General features: G+C 45.1%; 1 protein-coding gene across 2 annotated transcripts in view; it reads left to right on the forward strand.

Moving 5' to 3' along the window:
• Nucleotides 1–23,251, forward strand: part of PDE4B (phosphodiesterase 4B) — a 549,688-nt gene that overhangs the window by 493,238 nt on the left and 33,199 nt on the right. For both annotated transcript variants that reach the window (XM_075557209.1, XM_075557214.1), the window contains one exon: nucleotides 12,640–12,752. In XM_075557209.1, coding sequence (XP_075413324.1) covers nucleotides 12,640–12,752 — 113 coding nt within the window. The remainder of the gene's footprint in view (nucleotides 1–12,639; nucleotides 12,753–23,251) is intronic.

The raw sequence follows: 23,251 nt of genomic DNA on the forward strand, positions 1-23,251 counted from the left end.
AGGAGCTTAAGTGAAGAGCAAATGTTTTGAGAATGATGAGGGCAATGAAAGTACAAATGTGCTTTCCACAATTGATGCACGTATGGATTGTGATAAAAGTTGCATGAGCCCCTAATAAAATGATTAAAATTTTTTTTAAAAGAAATGTTGCACTCTTACACAGGTGTGTTTCACTTACCAAACATGCATCAAAAGACAATGCGGACTCTTGAGCACAACAACATGCAAAGGAGGGGGAAGGGGAAAGCAGATGCTAACTTTAAGGGGAAAATATTGCCACCCCAAACTACCAAATAAGTAAATCAATAGCCCCAACATAAATACCTTTAAATAAATAAAACTCAGATTGGAATATTGATGAAACAATCTTTTGCTCGAATAAACACTTATTATAATAAGGGAGGAACACAGTATGCTAATGTCAAGGAATATAGGCCACAAGAAACCAAATTACATTTGAGGGTAAGTCAATAAATATTGTTATGAAAGTTCCAGTTCATAGATGCACAGATTTCTTCCATACAATTGTGTATAAATATGTCTCTGTGATCAGTGGATGGCTGCAGGCAAGTCTCAGTGCCACACTTGTGTTAGTTTAAGTAGAAGGGCCTTAAAGAAAAGACTCAATTCAAACAAAGGCTTCTGAGGGATCTGCTGGACAAGTTAAATTCAAAACAGAGAGGTCAGCTCAGACATGTATGGTGACTAGTTATCTGATATTCTAAGTAAATCATGATAGGTGTTCTCCAAGGATCCAGGATGACCACAGCAGTCTATTAGAAAAACATAAGAAAGCTGAAGATGGCATTTATGAGAAAGAGACCAGGAGAGTTGTGCTGAGGAATTTTCTCCATCAGGACCCTCAAGGGGAGCAAGGGCTGTCCCAGGAGAATTGCAATGGGCAACATCCCGCATCTATCTTACAGCCCTAGCCTCGCACCTTCACATATCTTTTTTGTTGCTCTTCCCCAAACTCAAGGAACATGATTTGAGTCTCCCAGGATGTGCCCCAAATGCTCTTTTGGTGTGGTGTAAATCTAAGAGCACAGAATTCTTTGGGGGAGGAGCATCATTTTCAGAAGTGTATAGATATAGGTGGAAGCTGTTTGAAGAAACAATAGTTTTACCTTTTAAATATTTTAAATACATGTTTCTATGATTTTTGGCAGCAGTACTTTTTTACTTACGCTCATATTGCATTCAGTAAATCTACTCAAAAGGTCTTTCGAGAATGTGAAAAAATGAAAACAAAGAAAAGATGTCACTTCGAGGACTAAGGGGTGCCTGACTCACCAACCGTGGACATTTCACTTACCTCCTACCCATGTGAAAACTGGACATGAAGAAGGAAGAGAGAAGAGGAACTGACACATTCCAAGCATGGTATTGGCAATGACTTGAGTATTACTGTGAATGGCCAGAAGACGTAACAAATCAGTCTTAGAAGAGAAATTCAGAATGTTCCCTAGAAGCAAGGATGACAAGATTTCATGTTGGGGACTTCAGAAAAGATCAGTTGCTGGAAAGGGTGCATCCTATTGGGCAAAGTAGAGTGGCCGTTAAAATACAGCAAGTGTGAAGGATTGACACAATAGCCTCCAGGATGACCTGAAACATAGCAAAGATGTGGCAACATTTTCTTCTGTTAAAGGCCACTAACAACAGGGACGAGTAAGGGACTCTGAGAAGGAGATACACAGGGGAGAGCCCTGGAGTTCAGGTCAAACCCACAAGTTGATCCGCAGGAGAAAACAGTGGCTGTCTGCTGTGTGAAGACGTACAGCGTACGGTACCCTCTGGAGCGGTTCTACTCCGTCCTGTAGACTGGACTCGACCACATCAAGTTTTAGATGTCGAAAATCACAGTCATGGTGTCCCTGGGCTGTGCAAATGGTCCCATGCTAGAGCACTAACTGAGAGGTTGGTCTCTTAAACTCATCTGGAGGTGCCTTAGAAGAAAGGTTTTTACATACATCGGGTCACCATGAGTTAGAAGTGACTGGTTACTGGTTGTCTTAATGATCTAGTGTGGCTATTACAAATGCACCACCAATGGCGGCTTAGCAAACAAACTGATTTTCTCACAGTATAAGAGGCTAGAAGTCAGAAAATAGGGTAACACCTCGAGGAGAATGCTTTCTTTGTTGGCTCTGCAAGAAGGTCTGTGTTAGTCTGGGTAGACTAAAGATACAAATTCATAGACACTGAGATATGTGTGTAAGGAAAAGCTTTATATATAAGAGTAATTGAACCTTAAGAAAACATCCCAGCCCAGTCCAGATCAAGTCCATAAGACCAATATTAACCCATATGTCTAACACCAATCCATAAATTCTCCTTCAGACTCTCAAAATACATTAAATGATGCCAAATGCAAGACAATCACAGACCAATGGGTAGAAAGTGTTGTGGATCCAGTGGCAGCAGAGGCATCTCAGTGCTCACAAGGTCTCCACGTGGCTCCTTCACCTCCGGGGCTCAAGAGCAGCTCCATGTGTCTTGTCAGCTGCAATGTCTCCCTCCCAGGGAGTGAGTGTGTGTCCCACCTCCAATGAGCTATTTATCTCCTTAGCGCCTCCAAATGAGGTCATCAAGATGTAACCTGATTGACAGGCTAAACTCCACCCATTCTCTCATAAGTCTCAAATTGACAGCAGATTAGGTAACTACCACAAGGTCCTTGTCTCCTTGCGACATCTGTTGGCTTGCCATCCCTTGGAGATCCCCATGTGTCTTGGCATCAATATTCCCCTGAATCTAGGTGGTTCCCAAAACAGGACAATCTACTCCTGGATCTTCTTTCTTGGTGGCAGTAGGTTCCCCACTTCTCTCTAAGGCAGCGGTTCTCAACCTTCCTCATGCCGTGACCCTTTAATGCAGTTCCTCATATTGTGGTGACCCCCCAACCATAAATTTATTTTCATTGCTACTTCATAACTGTAATTTTGCTACTGTTATGAATCAGGAGACCCCTATGAAAGGGTCGTTCAGCTCCCAAAGGGGTCGTGACTCACAGGCTGAGAACCACTGCTCTAAGGGAAACTCCCCTTACATTGGCTCAAGGCTGTGACCCACCCTCATTCTTTTACAACTGATTGGCTGCTCACATCAGATCACATTATTGGGGATGATTGCATCATTACATAACTGATAAATTACATCATTACATAAATGCCTCTAATTCTGATTCATTAACATCATAGAGGTTAGGATTTATAACACACAGGGTAATTACAACAGGTTTGGGGAAAATAAAGGATAATTACATCATATGCTAAGAATTGTGGCCTAGCCAAATTGATACATGTGTATTTTGAGGGGCCACCAACCAATCCATGACACTGGTTAAAGACAGAGCCAAAGCTGAATGTACACAATCCAATTAATATATACGTGTCAGTTTTAAGGATCAGGAAAGGACTTTTTTTTAGATTTCTCCCCTAAAATCCTTTAACGATTCCACCCATAAAACCAAAAATCCAAACTCCCTGCCCATGAGTTTCCAAGATCATAACTCTTTAAAGGAGTTGAAAGCTCCATCTTTCTCCATCAGAGCTGATGGTGATTTCAAACTGCCGACCTTGTGGATTGAAACCTAACACATAACTACTACACCACCAGGACTCTTATTCCTCCAATGGTGCCCTTCTTTTTTTTAAAAAAAATAGATGTTGTGTCACCTCCAAAAACTCTACTATATGGTAATGATTTTCTGAATTAAAATGCTCATCTATTTTCTGGAGGTTGTAATGATATTCACAATTTAAGAAGTAAGGAAGGACTTTGGATGTTTTCCTTTCAGTGTCTTGACTTTGCTTTATTTTTGAGGGTAAATGTGTAGACATTGTTTGCCTCCCCTGCTCTGTGTTCAGATCCACTGGAAACACTTCACACTCTGTACCCCCACAGGGCTGTGCACTGGGCCATTGCATAGGGCTGTGGTGCAGTCTGGGCAGGGATCCCAGGCACCCGTTCAGGTGGAGAGGGAGCTGCATTTCTGCCCATGCTTCGCTTTCCATGCGCTCTTCTGCATGCGCTCTTCTTCATCTGCCCACAGGCCTTTTTTTCGTCTCATTTTTTCAAAGCCACTAACTATTTCAGTTTTGCAGACTGACCCCTTAGGAAAATGAGGAACCCATTCGGGGTCTCTCTTGAGATAGTTTGTTCATTGCTGAAATCCCAGAACCCAGCAGCAGCCTTGGTATGTTTTAGGTCCTCAATGTATTTTTGCCCAAGGAGTGAATGCACAAACAGGTTCTCTTTTTCTCCCCACACAAGTCTCTGTTTCTTGGCACCCCTGACCTGGTGTGCTGGTCCTGACTTGGTAGAAGCTGACAGATATACTAGGTCTGTATTTTAGAAGCGAAAACCAACAGACCCTAACCAAAGACAAGTCCCAGGGAAGAAATGTTCCAATCTCAGGTCATGTTGTGGGAGGTTTTAAAATTCCACGGCCATCATTTAGGCACTAACTTCCCTAGGGCCAGAGCAAGACTCCACCCTGCTCAACTACCAAATATTTGGTAATCTACTCTTAGGAAAGTGACCTGGGTCCGGGGAGAAGGTGATAGAAAGGATCAAAAATCCCTGCTAAGTGCTAGGCACACACCAAACTTGGCATATGTCGACTGAGCCTCACTTAATGCTCAGTTAGTTCGTGGCATTTTCCTGTTTTACACATGAAAGAGAGGCACACAACCAGCCAGTTGAGCTTGTCCAACATCACACTGCTAGTAAGTGCAGAGTCAGGTTTTAGAAACAGCTGAGTCATGCTCCAACATGTTCAAGTGAATTGTGAGTTTGTAGGAATCCTGGGGTCATACACACGGTCACACACTTGCCTGTTGACTGAGAGTGTGGTGACCCAAGGCCAGTCAGTGGCTTGAGAAGGAAGGTCTGGTGATCGGTTTCTGAAAGATCTGCTATGGAAAAGCCTACGCCATACAATTCTACTCCAGCACACGTGGAGCCACCTTGAAGCAAACTCAGTGATGACCAGTTTGGTTTTGTTTAAGACCATCTTAGCCTATGTCAACAGTGCCCTGGTGACAATAGTGGGCGTGCATTTGATTGCTAACCACAAGGTTGGCAGTTCAAACCCCCCAGCCACTCTGGAGGAGAAAGATGGAATTATCTGCTCCCTTAAGAGATTTGCTCCCTTGGAAACCCTCTATTGGATTGCTCTATAGGGTTGTATGAGTCCGTGTGTAGGTTTGGGTTGGGGTTTGATGGACATCATATGAAAACCAATGCCTTTTCAGCTTCGTGACTCTCAGATTCTATTGCTACCCACTGCAATAGCCTCAGCAAAAAGGAAGGAAAGGTGTTTGTGTGTTTATTAAAATCTTTTTTTGTTTTTAAAGAGAGCTTTCTCGAGATGAGACTATCTGCTGACCTCTACCCTAGAACGCCAGAAAGATTTGGGTAGACTGTGATGTTTTACTTGCCAACGGTGTTCTTCTAGACGAGGAAGGTCCCTCTCTGAGCCTCAGTTTTTTCACTTCGAAGGGTTTCCAAGTTAAATCCTATCAGAGATCAAGTGGGATAATAAATCACATTCCCCCTCCATACTCCCTCCCCCCCACCTCCACCTGAACTGATTGAAGAGCCAGCTTCTTAGGGCAGCTGAGGTCTGTTCCTAGGCAGGCCACTGACTTCATTGCTGCTAAAATCTCCTCCCCTGTTTTCTCACTGTGAACAGCTGGCTCTTTGTAGCCAGGCAGATTTCCAGTTACCCTTTCCTGTCCCCTCTCTGGGAGTATCTCGGTCTTCCCAACTCCTCTTTGCTGACATGCACATGGTTTCATTGTACAGCATGAGAACTCTTGGGAAATTGAAGCATGACTTAAGTAATCAATGGGATAAAAATTATTACACCAGAATAGAAGAAATCTTTTATTGAAAACAAGTACTTGAATAACCTGTTTATATTAGGGCTTTGAACACATTCATTCATGGCTTAAGTCACTGTTGTTAATTTGAATTCCCTCCCCAAATCTCCTGATCTGGAACCTACATTTTAACAAGATTGTATTCCTTTGCCTCCAGAAGGAACACCTGGGGGTCTGGGGTAAGAATCCACTCACGATGGAGGAGTCTTACTAAAAGGCAGACTTTGAGTCAATGTACCTGGAGTGGAATTGTAAATTCTCAACAGGAGGCTAAACCAGACTAAACTGGTTTGAGGCCCTAATTCATAGAACATGACCTCTATTATATGCCTATGTGTGTGGGGGGGGGAATATACAAAAGGATATACAAAAAAAGGGACTACCAATGGCAATCTTGGGTTGGTAAACATGTGACTTTTTAAATTTTTTCTCATTTTTGCTTTTCTGATTTTTCTATAATGTGTCCATATTCCATGTGTAATAATAAAAAGCACAGTGTTTACAAGATAGCACAACACTTAATGATTACCTTGTTGTTTTGTGTGCGTGTGCGTGCACGTTTTAACGTGTTCTCCTATTTGACTGTTTCCTGTGGGATCAGGGAAATGAGCCCTGGCAGCGGAGTGGTTACACAGTGGACTGCCAACCACAAGGCCAGCAGTTCGAAACCACCAGCTGCTCTGTGGGAGAAAGAGGAGGCTTTCTACTCCCATGAAGAGTTGCCGTCTTGGGAACACACAGGGCAGGGAGACCCTGTCCTGTACCCACACTCTGGGTCAGAATTGACCTAATGGCAGTGCGGGATCAAGGTAGATAGAAATAAAGACGCCGTTTCAGAGTTTCGTGGGTGACATATTGGACTGGTACCTCCAGTTTGGCAGTCTGAAGGCCTCAGGTGCTCCCTGGGAGACAGAGGAGGCTCACTACTCCCATAAAGAGTTCCACTGTTGGAACATTACAGGAGTAGTGCTGTCCTGTCCTAAAGGGTTGCTAGGAATCAGAATCAATTTGATGGCAGTGAATTTGGTTTGATGAGTTACCTCAGATTACTCCTGACGCAAAATGCAAGACCAGGCCACGCCAAGGTTTCTGATGAAATATGTTGTCACAGCCTCCATTTGCTGCTATTTGCGTTTGATGGATCAAGAAAGAGACTTATGAAATGAATATTTCTGAATGCCATTGCACCATTAAAATAGAAAAGATGCAAGGGTAGGATTCCGTTTTAAATAAAGCACTTCTAGGATCAGGTGTCTGGTCAGAGTGAGGATGAGGTCCTGATTTCATAGACCCTGCCAGAGGGATCTGACAGCTATGATTTTCTCTAGTCATTTAACCTCTGAGTTCTTAGCTTCAGCCTCTAGATAATTTAGAGAGAGCATCTCTTCAAAGCCCACCCCAGAACGATGTTGCAAAGACGGAAGCGTAGTGTGTTCGGAACTCCTTTGAGAAAAGGCCTATTTGAACGTCAGGTACCGTTACCGGATGAATATTAACTATGCATATCAATCCCTCCTCTCCTTTGTTATTTCTATTTCTGAAGGTGGAGTGCAGTGCTCACTAGGCTTGCAGAAGACAGAAAAATCTTTCTTTTTTTCTCCTTTGAAGGAAGAGAAGAGAGGCTAGTTCTCCCTGCTCTCCATCTTTAGGAAGGATGTGAGATCTATGGCGGGCAGCAAACACATACATGGCCACATTCCCTGCTCGGACGCTTGCTTCTGTGATGTTAGGCATTCTCCCTTCTCGGCGCTCTTTTGTAAGACAGGAAGTAGAGCTGGCTTCATGGCTGTGAACCCTGTGTGGTTGGTTGCATGGCCCCCGGGCCCAATGTGTGGAATTTAAAGCTCTATTGCCTCTATGTTGATCTGCTGCATCATTTTATGTTTCAATTTCTGTTTTGTAAGCGAAGCCTGCTAGAACACTGGAGTATACACTGGTGTCTTAGAGGATTGGCTCCTGTGCCCTCACAACTCCTGCCACCTGCCGGCTTCCCCTAGAAGGAACATTGACCCCCTGCTCCCTCGTTCCTGGCACCCCAGGAGTGGTCCAGCCCTTTTATCTCTTTCCCTTCCCTGTGACTACTGCTACTCTGTCCACTACAGGAGCCTGGGTGCAGGTTTAGGGAGGGTCCAGGTTGAGTGCGCATACCTTGCAACATCTAGAGCAAGGTAGCAACGGGTAGCAACCGGCCCCACCCCAGACTTGCAGTGTCGACATGTGACTGGTGGAGGGCATATCTTGCCCTGGCACAAGCCACTCATCCACTCCTGAACTAGGTAGCAAGCACATCCCAGCATAGAGTTTATAGTACTTTTAGGGGTGACTTGTCCACTGTGGATTTGAAAGAGCGGCTCTATGGGAAGGGGAAGTGTCTGGCGTAGGTTCTCCAGGATCCCTGGGGGCTGGGCCACAACATATCAGTCTAATAGGAACCCAGAGATGGCAAATTGCATATTTTCTTCAGATCACAAAGTGAGTCCCCCAGTTCCTAGCAGGGTCTATACTTGTCCCACCCATTTCCCATACCTGAGAGGTCAAAATATTAGATGGAAACTGGAAAACACCATGCCATTCATTCATTGTGACCAACATATGAAGAGCATAGAACTCAATGAAAGATGTTAACAACAGGGGGACTTGAATGTAAGGTATTCAAAAACTCTGTTCTCTTTGCAAAATTTCTATAAACCTAAAACAAAAAGCTCAACAAAACCCCCAAACACTGTGACGGGTTGACAGGGAGACCGCAGAAGAAAGGAAGGAGCTTGGCGCTTTAGCATTAACACTGTGTGTGTGTGTGTGAGTGTGTGTGAGTGTGTGTGTGAGTGTGAGTGTGAGTGTGTGTGTGAGTGTGTGTGTGTGTCTGTGTGTGAGTGTGTGTGTCTGTGTGTGTGAGTGTGTGTGTATGTGTGAGTGTGTGTCTGTGTGTGTGTGCGTGAGTGTGTGTGTGCATGAGTGTGTGTGAGTGTGTGTGTGTCTGTGTGAGTGTGTGTGTGTGTGAGTGTGTGTGTGTCTGTGTGTGTGAGTGTGTGTGAGTGTGTGTGTGTGTGTGTGAGTGTCTGTGTGTGTGAGTGTGTGTGTGTGTCTGTGTGTGTGTGTCTGTGTGTGTGTATCTGTGTGTGTGTGAGTGTTTGAGTGTGTGTGTGAGTGTGTGTGAGTGTCTGTGTGTGTGTGTGAGTGTGTGTGTGAGTGTGCGTGTGTGTCTGTGTGTGTGTGTGCGTGTGTGTGTTTAAACAAGCTGCACTTTCATTTTGCACTGGGCCCTACAACTTAGGTAGTTGGTTCTGACTATAAAATCCTTTCTTGAATAAGCAGTTCTGTTATCTCCCTTCCTAATCTCTACTCTAGTCTTCCCCCTCTCCCCAATGCCAGGATTTTGTTTTACTTTGACGGTCATTAATAACTCTCTTGAGCATTGATCCCTTACTGACGCCTGGCTAGGACAGCAGACACTGTATATGTTTTGCCTCACTGAGTCCCTTTACAACCATAGGAAGTGAATATTCTTAACCTTATTTTACAGTTACGGGAAAGTGAGGTTTGGGGAGTGCTGGAACGAGTCAAAATACCCTAGTCTCACTCCAAAGCTAGGGCCCTCTCAACCACCCTATCATCGTGCCATTCACCCTGTGAGTGCCCAAGAGGTTGTGGCCTGCTTGGCTAGGCTCTTTAGTTTTCACACCTTCAAGTGTTGACTGAGCCTCTAGGGGCAGAGAAAAAGAGGAAGACCCTGGACAAGGTAGACTGACAGACCCAGTGGCCGCAGCAATGGACGCCAACAGACAGACAATTGTGAGGATGGTGTGTGGCACGGGACCAGGTGGTGGTTTGTTCTGTTGCCTATAGGGCCACTGTGCGGTGGCACCGACTCCAAAGCAGCTAACCGTGACAGCTGCGCGCTAGGAGGGTCTAAGAGTCCCTGCCTGGGAAAAGGGTTAATGTGCTTGCTTGCAAACCAGGGGATCTGAGGTGCTAGGTGCTGCAGAAGAAGGGTCACCGGGTTACCTACCGGAAGCCCACCCACTGGAAACTGGATGAGCATCGTTGTTCTCGGACACCCATCAGGTCACCATGACTAAGAGGTGACTCCCTGGCGTTGGTTTACTGTAACTCGATCCCAAGCCCTGGATCTGGGGCTCAAGCTCAGACGCTGCCACGTGGAGGCCAGTCCTGAGCTTCCCTGGATAGCTTACTTGCCTGGACTCATGTCTCCCAAACGTGACCCACCTTTGATGCCCCCCCACCCCCGCTAGTTAGCCCACTCAGATGCCCCGCTCCACCTTTGATGCCCCCCCACTCCCGCTAGTTAGCCCACTCAGATGCCCCGCTCCTCCCCTCGTCACCAAGTTGCAGTGATAAGACCGTGCCAGGATAGATCTGTGAGTTCATGTGCTATGGGACACAAAGGAAGTCTTGAGTGCTGGTTGAGAATTTGCGAAGTGACAAATCTTCATAACTTTAAAATGTAATAATTTCCACTTTAAAAAAAGTTGTGTTTGAGCAGAACAAGAGAGGGCCGTGTGTTAGATCCTATCGCTCACATGCATGGGCCAGCCGTCAGTGTCTCGCTCTTGTGCCAAGTATAAAGGACACGTGTGCCTGTGCTGTGTAAAATAGACAATGAACGCGCTCTGCTGGAAACACCGAATTGACACCTCTTGGAGGAGATCTTCTTTAGTGCCTTCGCAGTGAGAATGACCGTAGTTCCTTTGTCAGGCCGGAGTGGAAATCAGATCTCCTTTTTCCTTTTCACGAAGGAGAAGTGTGATCTATCATCTGGAGGTTGTTTTGCACATCGGCCAAATCCAAAGGCGCTGGCTGAGTTGTCTTACTCCCCACAGTCCTGGTGGCTGCCTGACCTTAGTGACACAGAGCCTCAGACTGTAAAATAGAAGACACCTTGGCAGTAAAACCTGAGGAGCTAGTAAGTGGTTGAACTATTTTCTTTTATTAAGGCAGGCAATGGGGAGGGAAGGGTTCTGAAAAGTCACTTCAGAAAAGACTTCCTTGGAAGAAGGCTCCATTTGGGAGGAAAGAGGAGGCAGGGGTGTCTGTGAAGCGCTAGAAACCAAGGAGCATCTCCTTGAGGTGGCAGCATCGCAAAATCGAGAAGGAAGGAAAGAGAGAAGAAGGTATGTGGAAGTCTGGCTTAAGAAGAGTTTTGCTAATAACACCTCAATTCTTGTTGCACATTTTCTGAGGAGTGTCAAAAAATGGAGGAAGTCACCTCCAGTGGTTTTGTGGCTTTTTAAGTATGACGTACAGGATATTGAATTTTAACCCCTGTTTACCTAGAAGTGTTGGCTTCCTTTGGAGGGAAACAAAGCACCTATTCTTTGAAAGGTGCATCTGTAGCCAAGGGATTCCAGTCTCTGGAAATGGGTCTTCTGTTTATTCCCTGTTCTGCTTTGGGAATCGGATTGCCACATACATAACATTATTCATAGAATAATGAAAAGTTAGGTGGTCTGTACAATGTTGTTTTTTTTTTTTATTGCATCTAAATCCGACGGGGATAAAGGGGGCCTTTTCTTTCTGCTCAAGCTCCAGACGCGATTTTTAATTTGGGTTTGTTCCGAGGGCGTGCTGTGTTCCAGAAAGCCAAGGGAAGTTTATGGAATATTCCCCCTTTGCAAACAAGCAGAGGCCACTGACTTCTTGCCAGTTGTCTGCAGCATGACTAATTAATTTGACACTCTAAGGATCAGTTCGATGTTTATTATCCCTGGGTTCTTAAATCAATAACCTGAAGTATTGTTTGGAGCTCAGACCCCCAAACATTGCAGAGGGAGCGGCATTTTGTGGCCATGTAAAAAGTTTCCATTTTCCAGCGTAACAATGGTCTCGAAGACTCTGTCTCTCTCTATTTTTTCTATTTAAATTGAACATGTTTATCTTTTCTATGGATCGCTGAGAAATCTTTCCAGTAAGTCTAGATTCCCCAGGGGACAAATAAGCGCCCCAGGTTTAAATCAACAGAGGACTCTGCAGCTCCGCAATGGGCTCCACCTGAAAGTCCGGTTCAGAATTTCTCCGCGACCCTGGCCCTCTGCGGAGGGAAGTTAGCGCTTTGTTCGCATAACCGGAGCGCAGCCGGCCCGGAGGGTGTGCACGTAAATCCCCGGGCGGTTTCTCTGAAAGCCCGGCGGCCAGAGCCGCACGGAAGGGAGCGAGTCGGGGGAGGGGAGGGACCCGCGCAGTTTCTCGCTCCTGGCCGGTCAGTCTCCCACGCCTGAAGTGACCCCCACGGGAACAAACGAACGGCCACACGTCCTCTCCCACCACCCCGCCATCACCCCCCGCTCCCAGCCCCCCCAAGGTTTTCTGCCGCGTGTTTGCAAAAGGAGCGCACGCTTTCCCCTGAAATGACATCACGCACCCACAGCGCCCCGGGATGACTCAGGGGGCGAGGGCCTCGCGTGGCCGCGGACTCCCGTATGCAGATGAGCTGCGGGGAGCCCGCCCGCTTCCCCCCAGGAAGTTTCCCGGGAGATTGAGGACACCTCATCCCGGCAGGCTGCCGGCCCTCAGGAGGAGTGACGAGTTGGCACGCGTCCGCGCGGGCACGGCGCCACGGTGACTCGCTCCCGGGCGGAGAGCGCCGGCAGGAAGGAGTCGGCAGAGCAAATAATGAAGGAGCTCAGTGGCACCTTCAGTGGCGCGCGGATCGGCGGTGGCAGCGGTGACCCGGCGATGGACAGCGTGCAGCCGCTGCAGCCTAACTACATGTCTGTGTGTTTGTTTGCAGAAGAATCTTATCAAAAACTAGCCATGGAGACGCTGGAGGAACTAGACTGGTGTCTAGACCAGCTAGAGACCATACAGACCTACCGCTCCGTCAGTGAGATGGCTTCTAACAAGGTAAGCCACGACCCTTGGACTCCTGAAGGTGGGACGCTCTGGTTCTCTGGGCTCTTCTCCGCCTGCAGCAGAGCTGCACTGGGACCACGACTTTAGGGATCTGGTGGCTGACTTGGAACTTGGTCCAATGCGCCACGCTGTGCTTGTCTCTTGATACCATGACAAAAGTTGAAAATCCACAGCAAGCTTTCATTCAGAGTGACCAGACTTTATTTTAGATGATGTACATTTGGGATAGGTTTAAAGTGAGAGGTCTCTATGGACGCTTGGGAAGTCACTACACCAAAGGCATTGCCTTAAAATAATCATAATGGCCAGGAAGCTAAAATACAAATGGATAGGCAGCATGCATTTTAGAACATGTTTTATTTTGCACCCAGGTGTTGTATAGATATTTCGGAAGCAAAATAATGCATGTGACTTTTATCTGCCACTGGCCAAGGGAATGGTTCTGAAGATGGATGGAGTCTTTCTGTAAAGGATTTTCTGGGATATTCTAACATTTCTTTTGTGATCCCTTACATAACCTATGACCAAACTAGCAATCACATCTTGTCCTGCAAAGAGAGTTTTGTTTTTCTTTAAACATTGCTGGTTTTTAAAGTGGAATAATTTGACACCAAGTTCCACCCACCCTGCAAAGAAATGGTTTTATTTACAATCTCCAGACAAAATTATTGCTGAAGACCTTCAATTAGCTACCATTATATCATTTGTTTAATTAACATCTGGACCTAGAGTGCTAATTTATGTAGTGAGAGAGAGTTGTTTGTTTGTTTATATTTTTTTTCCTTGAAGAGTTTTGAACTGTGTGTATGTGTGTGTGCACGAAGACACACAAGTAGACTTTTAAAAGTTGGTGGAACAATAAAAATTGCATTATCTTTCAATTCCATTTCCCCAGGAACTTCTTAAAGCCCTGGTGTGTGTGTGTGTGTGTGTGTGTGTGTGTGTGTGTGTGTGTGTGTGTGTGTGTGTGTAGGAAGTGTTGTCACTGTACCCTTGTAAGAATATGAGGTTCTGTCCTGTCTTCTATTTCTGAACTGGGAAGCAATTTTGCTCCACACCTGCCCTTTCCAGCCTGAAGTTGACTGGTGATGTGTGTTCAGTATCGCCTACCCTGAGGGCTTGCTGGCTCCTGCTCACAGGATCCTAGCAGAGGAAGCAGTGCCTCCGTCAGAGTCTTGAGTGGAGAGGGCTCGCCTCATTTGAAAAGTCATTGGTTTCTTTTCAAAATTATCATGAAAAGGGCAAAAACTAATAGACATCTGAAATTTCAGATGGGAGTCTAAGCTAAAAAGATAAAAAAAGAAGAAAGGACATATATAAGATTGAATTACCTATTTGTCCCCCACTTTTTCTTTCCTTGAAGCTCTGGATTGAAAGCTCAATCCAGGGATTTTCCAGGCTGTTGTAAACTCAAGCAACTGCTTCCCCAAGTTCTAGAGACAGACTGTGTAACTTCTCCTAAAACACACCGAGTTCTATCTGCAGAGAGGGCTTTTGCACAATGGATGCCCAGGCAAGATGTAGGTCCAGTACTTGGAAGTAATTTTTCATCAGCTTGTACAGAGGGCATGGTGAACTCTTTTCTGAAGTCACTAAGGTGAAGTGGGCAATTCACTCCAGGAGGAAAACGCGGAAGAAATTGTGACTTGCTATTGTGTTTCCTTAAGAGCGTGGATGAGGCCCTCTTAGCTGTTTAGCCAGGTTTGTGCCTGGAGTGATGAAAGTAGACATGGTCTAATAGCTGCCTGTCTTGCAATTTTATGAAAAACAATTTTATATTCAGCCTAGTAGCTAATAGGGCTCTGTGGTCAGAGCTGATGTAGGTCCTGGTAAAAGTCCAACCACTTCAGCCTTCCGCTCCTCCTCTATAGCAGGGCATGCAGGAAGCAATGAAAGTTGAATAGCGCTGACCCTAAAGAAAGGACTGTGCCTTAATGTTGACACACTTACTCAAGTGGAAGCCATACGACCGCACTATTGCCTAAACACACATGGAATGAGCAAAGTGATGGAAGTATGGCCTCCAAAGTCAGCTTCATACGTGTGTGTGTATGTGTATGCTTTATAATATCTTAACTTGCTTAAGGTGATTATATATATATGATTTTATTTATCTAAAGTCTTGGTTATTCAGATAATTATTTCATGTAAAGATTGTGTAACTCAAGCCATGACTCAATGCAGTGAGATTTTGTGTGTGTGTATGTGTGTGTGTGTCCATGACAAAGAAGTGGATTGATACTCACTTTTAGGGAGGATGACTTATCTGTGCAGAAAGCAAAAGTCCATTTGCTTTAGATATTGTTGAAATTATTTGCACTTTCCAAATAAGTCGATGTTTAAAAACATATTCATTGTTTTCTTCATCGTCATCGTCACTACAGTGTCGCCTATTCGGTCATTTCTTACTTAGTGGCACTGAACAAAAGACCCACCGTAGAGAAGAGGGGCTTTGACAAGTGCCGGGGGAAATGGAATAACAAGATAAAGGAAACTCCCTGGAGTGAATGTAAAGATGTTTTATAAAAGAATCTTTTTGAACGTGGTCTTGAGAATCAGTAATATTATGGTTCATATCCAGACTCTGCTAGTTACTAATTGGCCCTGGCCAGTTTGCTTGCTCTCCCTGGGACTCAACGTCTTCGTTGTGAACATAAGGATATGCTGTGTTCTGTGCGGAACTCGCCTTCCAGGTTGTTGTGTAGATTAGAGAGGTGCCGCAGTAAAGCGCTCGACAAGGTACTTGCTAGGTAGCTTGCGTTCCCTGAGGGATAATTTGTCGGGACAAGTCTACCACAGTTTTGTAAGAAATACGTGTCCCCGATTCTCTCTCTAGGAGCCCTGGTGATGGAATGAGTTATGCTTGGGCTGCTAACCTGAAGCTCAGCAGTTTGAGCCCACTAGGCACTCCATGGGAGGAAGATGCTGTTTTCTTATCCCCATCAAGAGATGCAATCTTGGGAGCCCAAAGGGGCAGTTCTACCCGGACCTGTAGGGTCACTATGAGTCGGAATCAACTCGGTGACCGTGACAGTGAGAGTTCTTTCGCAGTTGAACGGCTACCGAGTTTTGTTGGCAATGACAGACCTTAGTTACGTGGGGAGAGAGGAGAGCTCCTGTTAGTCTGTGGAAGGAGGGGGGCGGGTGGCATTTGGGAACTAGAGATATGCCCATCTTTGTGCAAATAGTAGAGAGTTGGCTGTATCGAGCAGAGGAACAGAAACAAGCATTGTTTTCCCCATACTTGCTTCATCTGAGCAATGTGTCTGTATTGTTTGTTATTGACTTTCTTATGTGTTAAAGAGAACTAAGTGACTCCAATGTTGGAACTAACTTTTCCCAACTGTACTTCAGAGACCCCAGTGACAGATAGAAAACATCCTGTGGCTTATGAACACATAGTCTTCTTAACTCAAGCTTCCCAGATCCCTTCATACAAGCCACAGGTCAATTGGAATTCCAGAGAACAATTTAGTCAGGGGGTTTCATATCATAGATTCTTTCCCTCCAAGAGCTATAGCAAGAGGAAACCAATTCTACAGAACTTTTACCAGGCGATGGAATGGCCTTTGCAAATGACGAGAGTGCCAGTGGGGTTTGGGCCGGCCTCTCTAGTGCAGGCAGATGTGCCTGAGCGCTTCTGCTTAAAACGTAACATTAACTCCTCAGTTTCAACTTTTATCACCTCCCGAATCAGAGTTCACTTACACCTCACTGAAATGCATCAGAACAGGAGCTTCTCAGTGGCAAAACAGTCAGATGTTTTGAAAACAGGATGCTTTGACTCCACATTATGAAAAGAGGAACGGAAAGAGAAACAGTATAGAGAGGAAGAAAGCAAATAACCTCAGCAGGATCCCCAGCCCAGCAACGGCATAAACACTGACCTATCTTCCTGACCTTCACTGTGGCTCAGTTCCTGACCTCCTGTCACCAAAGCCAACCGACGTCATTGAAAGAGGATGGGGGGACAGGAGGAACAGCGCAGCTGCTGTGAGAGTGACTAGAATTTCCTGTCTCCTTCCTGACAGACCACACCAGAAATGTACAGAGTTGCAACCACAGTGGCGAGGGACGGATGATTGACACCAAGCACGGTGGTGACCGGCAGGCACAGCGCTGCTTCACTAAGAAACGTAGCCCTTTTCCTAGAATTTATAGGTGGAAGCTGTCAGAGGAGTCATTTCCACTCAGCGTGTGAGATGTTTCTCAAAAATGAACATCATATGACATTTAATAGGGAGCTACATTCTAAGTCTGTGACATCTCTGGGCTTGGTGTCACCATGTGGGTAACTCACGGTGTCACCCCAACCCCACCACTTACCTTCTGTCCTCCTAGACTATTCAGAATCTTTAGTAATACTTATTGTCAACTTTAATCATTCTATGTGGCAGAGAGAGCAGTCAAATGCTTAAAGCGTCTTAGAGTATATGAGTACCAACAACAAAACTTTTATAAACGCTTTCTACATTGAATCACATTATTACAACATTATTAGTGACTGAGCAGAAGCCTTTTCTTTTTTAATTGTTCTTTTCCTTGGATTGCTACTTCATCCTCGAAAAAACAAAACAAAACAAAAAAACGGCAGGGGCTGAAGCCTCAGAACATCTGGCAAAATCAGAGACTGCTAAAACACGAGCAGCGATGAAAAAAGAAATAAAACCAGCTCATTCTTGTAGTGTGTGTAGATAAACCCACAGGATTCAAAGTGTCGTTGAAATTAGGTAAAAATGACAGCTCTGAGCAGAGCACATTAAACCCTATCTTTTCCCCGAGGAGCAGTTTGTGGGTGTGTTTGAAAGACTTGCCCAATATGTGTAAGCCTCTACACCACCGGGCTCCATTAAAGGGTTTAAAATGCCAGTTAGCATCGAGTTTTCACCTTGTAGGTATATGGATATATGTAAGCACAAACTTTATAAGCAATCATTTGGTGTCCTCCCTTTGATGTCATCACAGGTGAAATTTGCACCCTAGCCCACCAGCATCTTCCTAGTGAGGTGAAAGTAATCGGTCACTGCACTAACTCCCCTTCCAGAAGTCTGCCTGTGCCATCTAGGGCATCCACCCTACTATCTGTGCCCCGGGCCATTCGATGTGCAATGTGAAGGTGTGCTTCCAATCAGTAGAAAGTGCTACTGTATTCTGTTAGGAGCAATTGTGTAAAAGACAATACTATCTTTAGAATGAAGCATTAGGAACTGTTGTCCCTCGCCTTCCAGGGATGTCAGATTCTTGGTGACACTGTGTGGAAAAGAGTAAGACTACTCCATAACGTTTGCTAAGAAACTACATGAAGTCAGCAACAGAGCGCATCCTCGGGGCAAGTCTGCCTGGCTATGTGGGCTTATTTTTTCTAATGATTCAGGTGCAGCCCTGCTGGAGTACTGAATGTAAAGCCTCTGATCTTGGTGGTGGTGGTGGTGGTGGTGGTGGTGGTGGTGGTGGTGGTGGTGGTGGTGGTGGTGGTGGTGGTGGTGGTGGTGGTGGTGGTGGAGGTGGTGGTGGTGGTGGTGGTGGTGGTGTGTGTGTAATAAAGTCAGATAGTTCTATCAACCCGGAGCCAGTTGGGACCCCTGGGTGAGTGACAATGGAATAGCATCAGGACAGGCTACTAGCACTTAGTTTAAATGAGTCATTTTTCTACAGAACTGAAGGGTCGATAAGTAGGGGAAATTTTAGATTTCAACTGAAATGGAAGGGGCTACATCATACTGGCTAACTTACCTTTCTGCCAGGATGGTTGGCAAGCGACCAATTGTTTAAAAAGAATGAGTGCCACTTTCGCAACCACCTTGAATGATACGATTCATGCAGAGCCATTCCTGGAGCGAATGGTGCCCTTTCCCCAGACACTGGGCTTCACAAGAAGGATCCCTGACCGAGCAATGGTTAAGTGCTCAGCTGTCAACTCAAAGGTCAGTGGTTCGAACCCACCAACCACTCCCTGGACAAAGCTGTGGCAACCCGCTTCCTTAAAGATTGCTCTTGGGAACCCTTTGGGGCCATTCTACTTGTCCTGCAAATTGACCATTAGTTAGAATCCACCGATCGCAGAGGTTTGGTTTGGGTTTGGTGCTTTAAGGGGACCTGGGGCTAGTCTTCCTCCACCTGTGATTTATCCAGAAGGTAAGGAATCTGTTGGGCCCAGGATACCTTACTTTACATCAACAGGAGCCCCACATTTTCTACCCCAATGACTCTGGACCCCTTTATGGGGCCCATAGTGGCCTCTTCCCTGCATGTGCAGCGGCTAAAGATGGTGACTCTAGGAGAACCTAAATTGAGGTCCAAAGGGGCAGCGCATTTATGTCCAAGAGGCAGCCGTTTGGGGTGAGGAGAGCATGGTATGGGAGGATCTTGGGCATGCAGCCTGTGACCAAGGATGACCATATGCCTGCTACATGAGGTCCCTCATGTTTTGGGGTGCTGTGATGTGCAGTGCTTACACCTTTGGCTGCTAGCTGTGAGGTCAGCTCTTTAAAACCTCTAACTGCTCCTTGGGAGAAAGACAGAGTTTTCTATTCCTGCAATGAGTTACAGCTTCAGACTTTCACAGGGGCAGTTCAACCTGTCCTATGGGGTTGTTATGAGTCAGAATTGACTCGATGGTAGAGGGTTTTTTTTTCATCTAATTTAATTTTTTATTTCTAGTTTAAGTCCATTCTGACTCATGGAGACGCCATGTGGCAGAAAATAACTGTCTTCTCCTTGGGTTTTATTCTTTACAGAACCAGTTAGCCAGGCTTTTCTACTGCAGATCCCCAGGGTGGATTCAAATCACCAAGCTTTCTATTAGCTGTTGAACATTTAACCATTGTTCTAGTTAGGTCCTTCAAGAAGTTCTAGGCATGGAAACAGAAAAGAGTAGAACATGGTCCACAGTCCAGGAACCACTGAACTGCAAGAAGTTCAAAAGCTCTCTTCTTCTAGGCTATGATGAAGGTAGAAGTGGTCCTCCTGTTAGGAATTATATGCATTCCAAGCTTATCTTTAAGTTGGCTCTGTAGGTAAGTCTGGACAGGTGCACACAAGTCTTCTTTAGTCTTCTGTAGTGGAGCCTGTCTCACAGTGACCCTATACTTAATAGAGGAAACATTTTCTAGAAACAACATGGGGACTGTTTTCCTTCGATCTTATTTTCAAACGATGATGGAAGAGGAGATTAAGCGGTTTCTTTTTTATCTATGACAAAATAGATTGTTATGATTGAGAGTATAATTCAGTATTCCCACTGCTTCTCTATCCATTGGCCCTACTGTGGTGGCCGGCTTGTTTCTGTCATGCCGCAAGTGACGCCAGCAGTGTTGCAGATGCTAACAGGGTCACTCAGGGCGGCCAGGCTAGCAATCCATGATATGAAGACGGCACACCTTGCTTCCTACAAGGAAAGAGGACTTGATACACTAAAGGATGAAGGCCAGAGATGACCAGCTTCAGTAATTAAGACAGACTCTTTCCAACTGAATCAGTGAGCAGCATCACGATACACGGAGAAAGGATTGACATGGTCAAGGGTTTCACAATCAGTGCTCATGGAAGCGGCTAGCAAGAAATCAAAAGGCTCACTGCGTTGGACAAATGTATCGCAGGGGTCTCTCTAAAATGTTAGAAAACAAAGGTGTCACTTTGAGAGTTAAGGTGTCTCTGACCAGAACCACAGTGCTTTTTTCAATCACCTTACACGCATGTGAAAGCGGGATAATGAATCAGAAAGACCGAAAAAGAATTGATGATGCATTTGCATTATGGGGTTGACAAAAATATTGAATATACATACCGTGGACTACCAGAAGAAGATGAAGTCGGGCTTAGAAGACCGTACAGCTGGAATGCCCCTTAGAAGCAAGGGTGATGAGAGACTGGGGCTCCTGTCCTTGGGACAGGTTGTCAGGAGGCACAAGTCCCCGGAGGAGTTCCTGCTTGGTAAAGTAGAGGGTCAGTAAAAAGGAGGAAGGCTCTATGAACGGACTGACAGTGACTGCAACAGTGAGCTCCAGCAATGCAGTCGGGATGAGGCTGATGCAGGCCCCGGCAGTGTGCCCTTCTGTTGCAGGCATCGATAGGATAAGTGTTAGCTTTTCACTTTTTAAACATCTTTTCTTGTTGTTGTTTTTTTAGTTTTAAGTACATCTAAAAGGCTCTCAATTTCTATTCCCTTGATACCTCTGAGAGAAAAGCCAAGGGGAGATATTGCTCTTGTACTATTACTCCAACACATTTTAATTTGGGGTAACAGGGTGCTCGGGTGCAGCTCAGCTCCCAGACCTTACAAAGCCAGGGAAAGCCGCCTGGCCTCGTGCCACCTTCAGGGCCCTGCACACTTGAAGACCCCAACTGTCCATGGGCCTCCCGGCACATCTCTCCATGGTAGCGGCACATCTCTCCATGGTAGCGTGGTTCTGGGGCCTGCCAGCCTCTCTCGCGCTGGCCTCCTTGTACGTGATGTTTTCAAACTGGTGCCAAACTGTTTAGTCTCTTGGATATTTTACTGTAACTTCCGTTGTTTGATTTACTTAAAGTAGCCAAGTGCTTCCATAAAGAAAGGGCTGTTACGTTATTTAGAAACGAAGAAGACAGTTCAACTTCTTTTGTTTCTGTTTTGGGAAGTGCCTGATTATTTTACGCTCATTGAGAAGTGCCCAATAACCTTCCTCCCTTTATGGAGTGGAGTGGAGAAGCTTTACAGCATATGCGATGCTGCCCATCAGTCTCCCCGTGTCCCGTCCCACCCCACCCCCCCCACCCCCGCGCTCATTCTTTGCAATCTCAAAATGTGCCACTCTGGAAGCCTGATGCCCTCGGCAATCACAATTTCCAGAATGCATTGAGAATAACAAATAATCTTCATGTAGCCACGTCATCCCTTCACGTGCCTTTTTAGTTGATCAAGATATGGAAACCCTAAAGCAGTCAATGAAATTTTTAAATGGCCAGTTTGCCAATGGCATAATGTTACAACCATGCATCCTAACTAGGAATGAAAACATTGAGTATGGAGGCCAGGAAGGGAAAGGAGTAAGCCAATGAGAAAACAAGTTAGATTTAGGGCAAGCGATTTGGCACCCAATATCTGAAAAGGTGGTTTGTAGCAGTCACTTAGGAAAGAAAACAGTACGATGGTAAATGGTCTCCAAGGAGACCACATGGACTATGCTAAAACTGACACACAGAGCAAAGCAAGGTCTTTATTTGACAACCACCTCATGTTTTTGCTCCGCAAAACAGAGCAAAGCAAAGCAAAGGGTGGTGAAATCTGATAAACCACCCTTTTATCTCCCCAGAATATCTGACTACTTTGCTTTTTTAGCTATAAGTTTACTAGTGAGTTAAGCATGATTTTAGAATGCAAGAGATTCTTTAAAGATTGTCTACCTTGAAGACTTAACTTTCTAGCTAAGAAAATAGAGGTATCAGTTTTCTGATCAATAAAACATTCTCACCTACCATCTAGTCAGTGCCAACTTCTGGTGCCTCTAAAGGACAGATAGAACTGCCCCTTTGAGTTTCTGAGACTGTAACTCTTCAAGGGAGTAGAAAGTCCACTCCCCTTTCCCCCAAGGATCAGTTGGTGGTTTTGAACTGTTAACCTTGTGGATTGCAGCCCAGTGCCTAACCACTATGCTACCAGGGAAGGGATCCTTATTAATAAAAATTGAGGGTTAAAACGCCCAATTCCCCAAAGAACTTTATAGACTGTAAAGCACACTCTAAATGCAAGATCGTTTTATTATGACTTGACTTCTCCAGAACCATATGGTTAGTGAGTAGGCGATTAGCTATTCAAATATATACCCGGTTACAAATCTAGCCTGTTGCTCGTTTCTTGAACAAGGTTGATTCATCTGCAAATGTGGGCATTCCCCTGCTAGTTTTCACTGCTTCTTAACCTTCTCGTCTGTTTATCTTTCCTGAGTCAAAGCTACAAGTAGTTATCTTAGTCATTTTAAGTCAAGAGCATTCATTTGTTATTTCTGAAAACTTGATCAAAATATCGCAAGAAACAGTTCAAGTAACATGAATGCCCCTGGTATTGGTTCTTCGCCCTCGGTTCTTGATGTTTTCATTTCTAAATTAAAAATAAACAAATAAATACCCAGACATTGGGGAAAAAGCAATCCAGACCAACTCACCACCCTCAAGTCGACGTCCACCCAGAGCAACTGCCCATGTGAGCTTCCAAAGCTGTAACTGTGGGAGCAGAGAGCCCGTCTCTCTTCCTTGGAGCTGCTGCTGGCGGTTTTGAACTGCCAACCTTTTGGAAAGTTTTGAAAATATGAAGCAAACGAATGGAAATGATGCTATAGATCCTTTCTTTTCGATATTTGGTCACGTGATTAACTGATTATGATATGTACTGCTTAAAGGCTATATTTATATATTTAATATAAATATGATTTTACTAATCACCAGTTTACATTGATTTTAACTTTTCATCATTATAACCCTGTCCTGCTATCCTTGATGGTTTTCTTAGGTTACAG

The sequence above is a fragment of the Tenrec ecaudatus genome, chromosome 1 (genome assembly GCF_050624435.1).
Source record: "Tenrec ecaudatus isolate mTenEca1 chromosome 1, mTenEca1.hap1, whole genome shotgun sequence".
Lineage (NCBI taxonomy): Eukaryota > Metazoa > Chordata > Mammalia > Afrosoricida > Tenrecidae > Tenrec > Tenrec ecaudatus.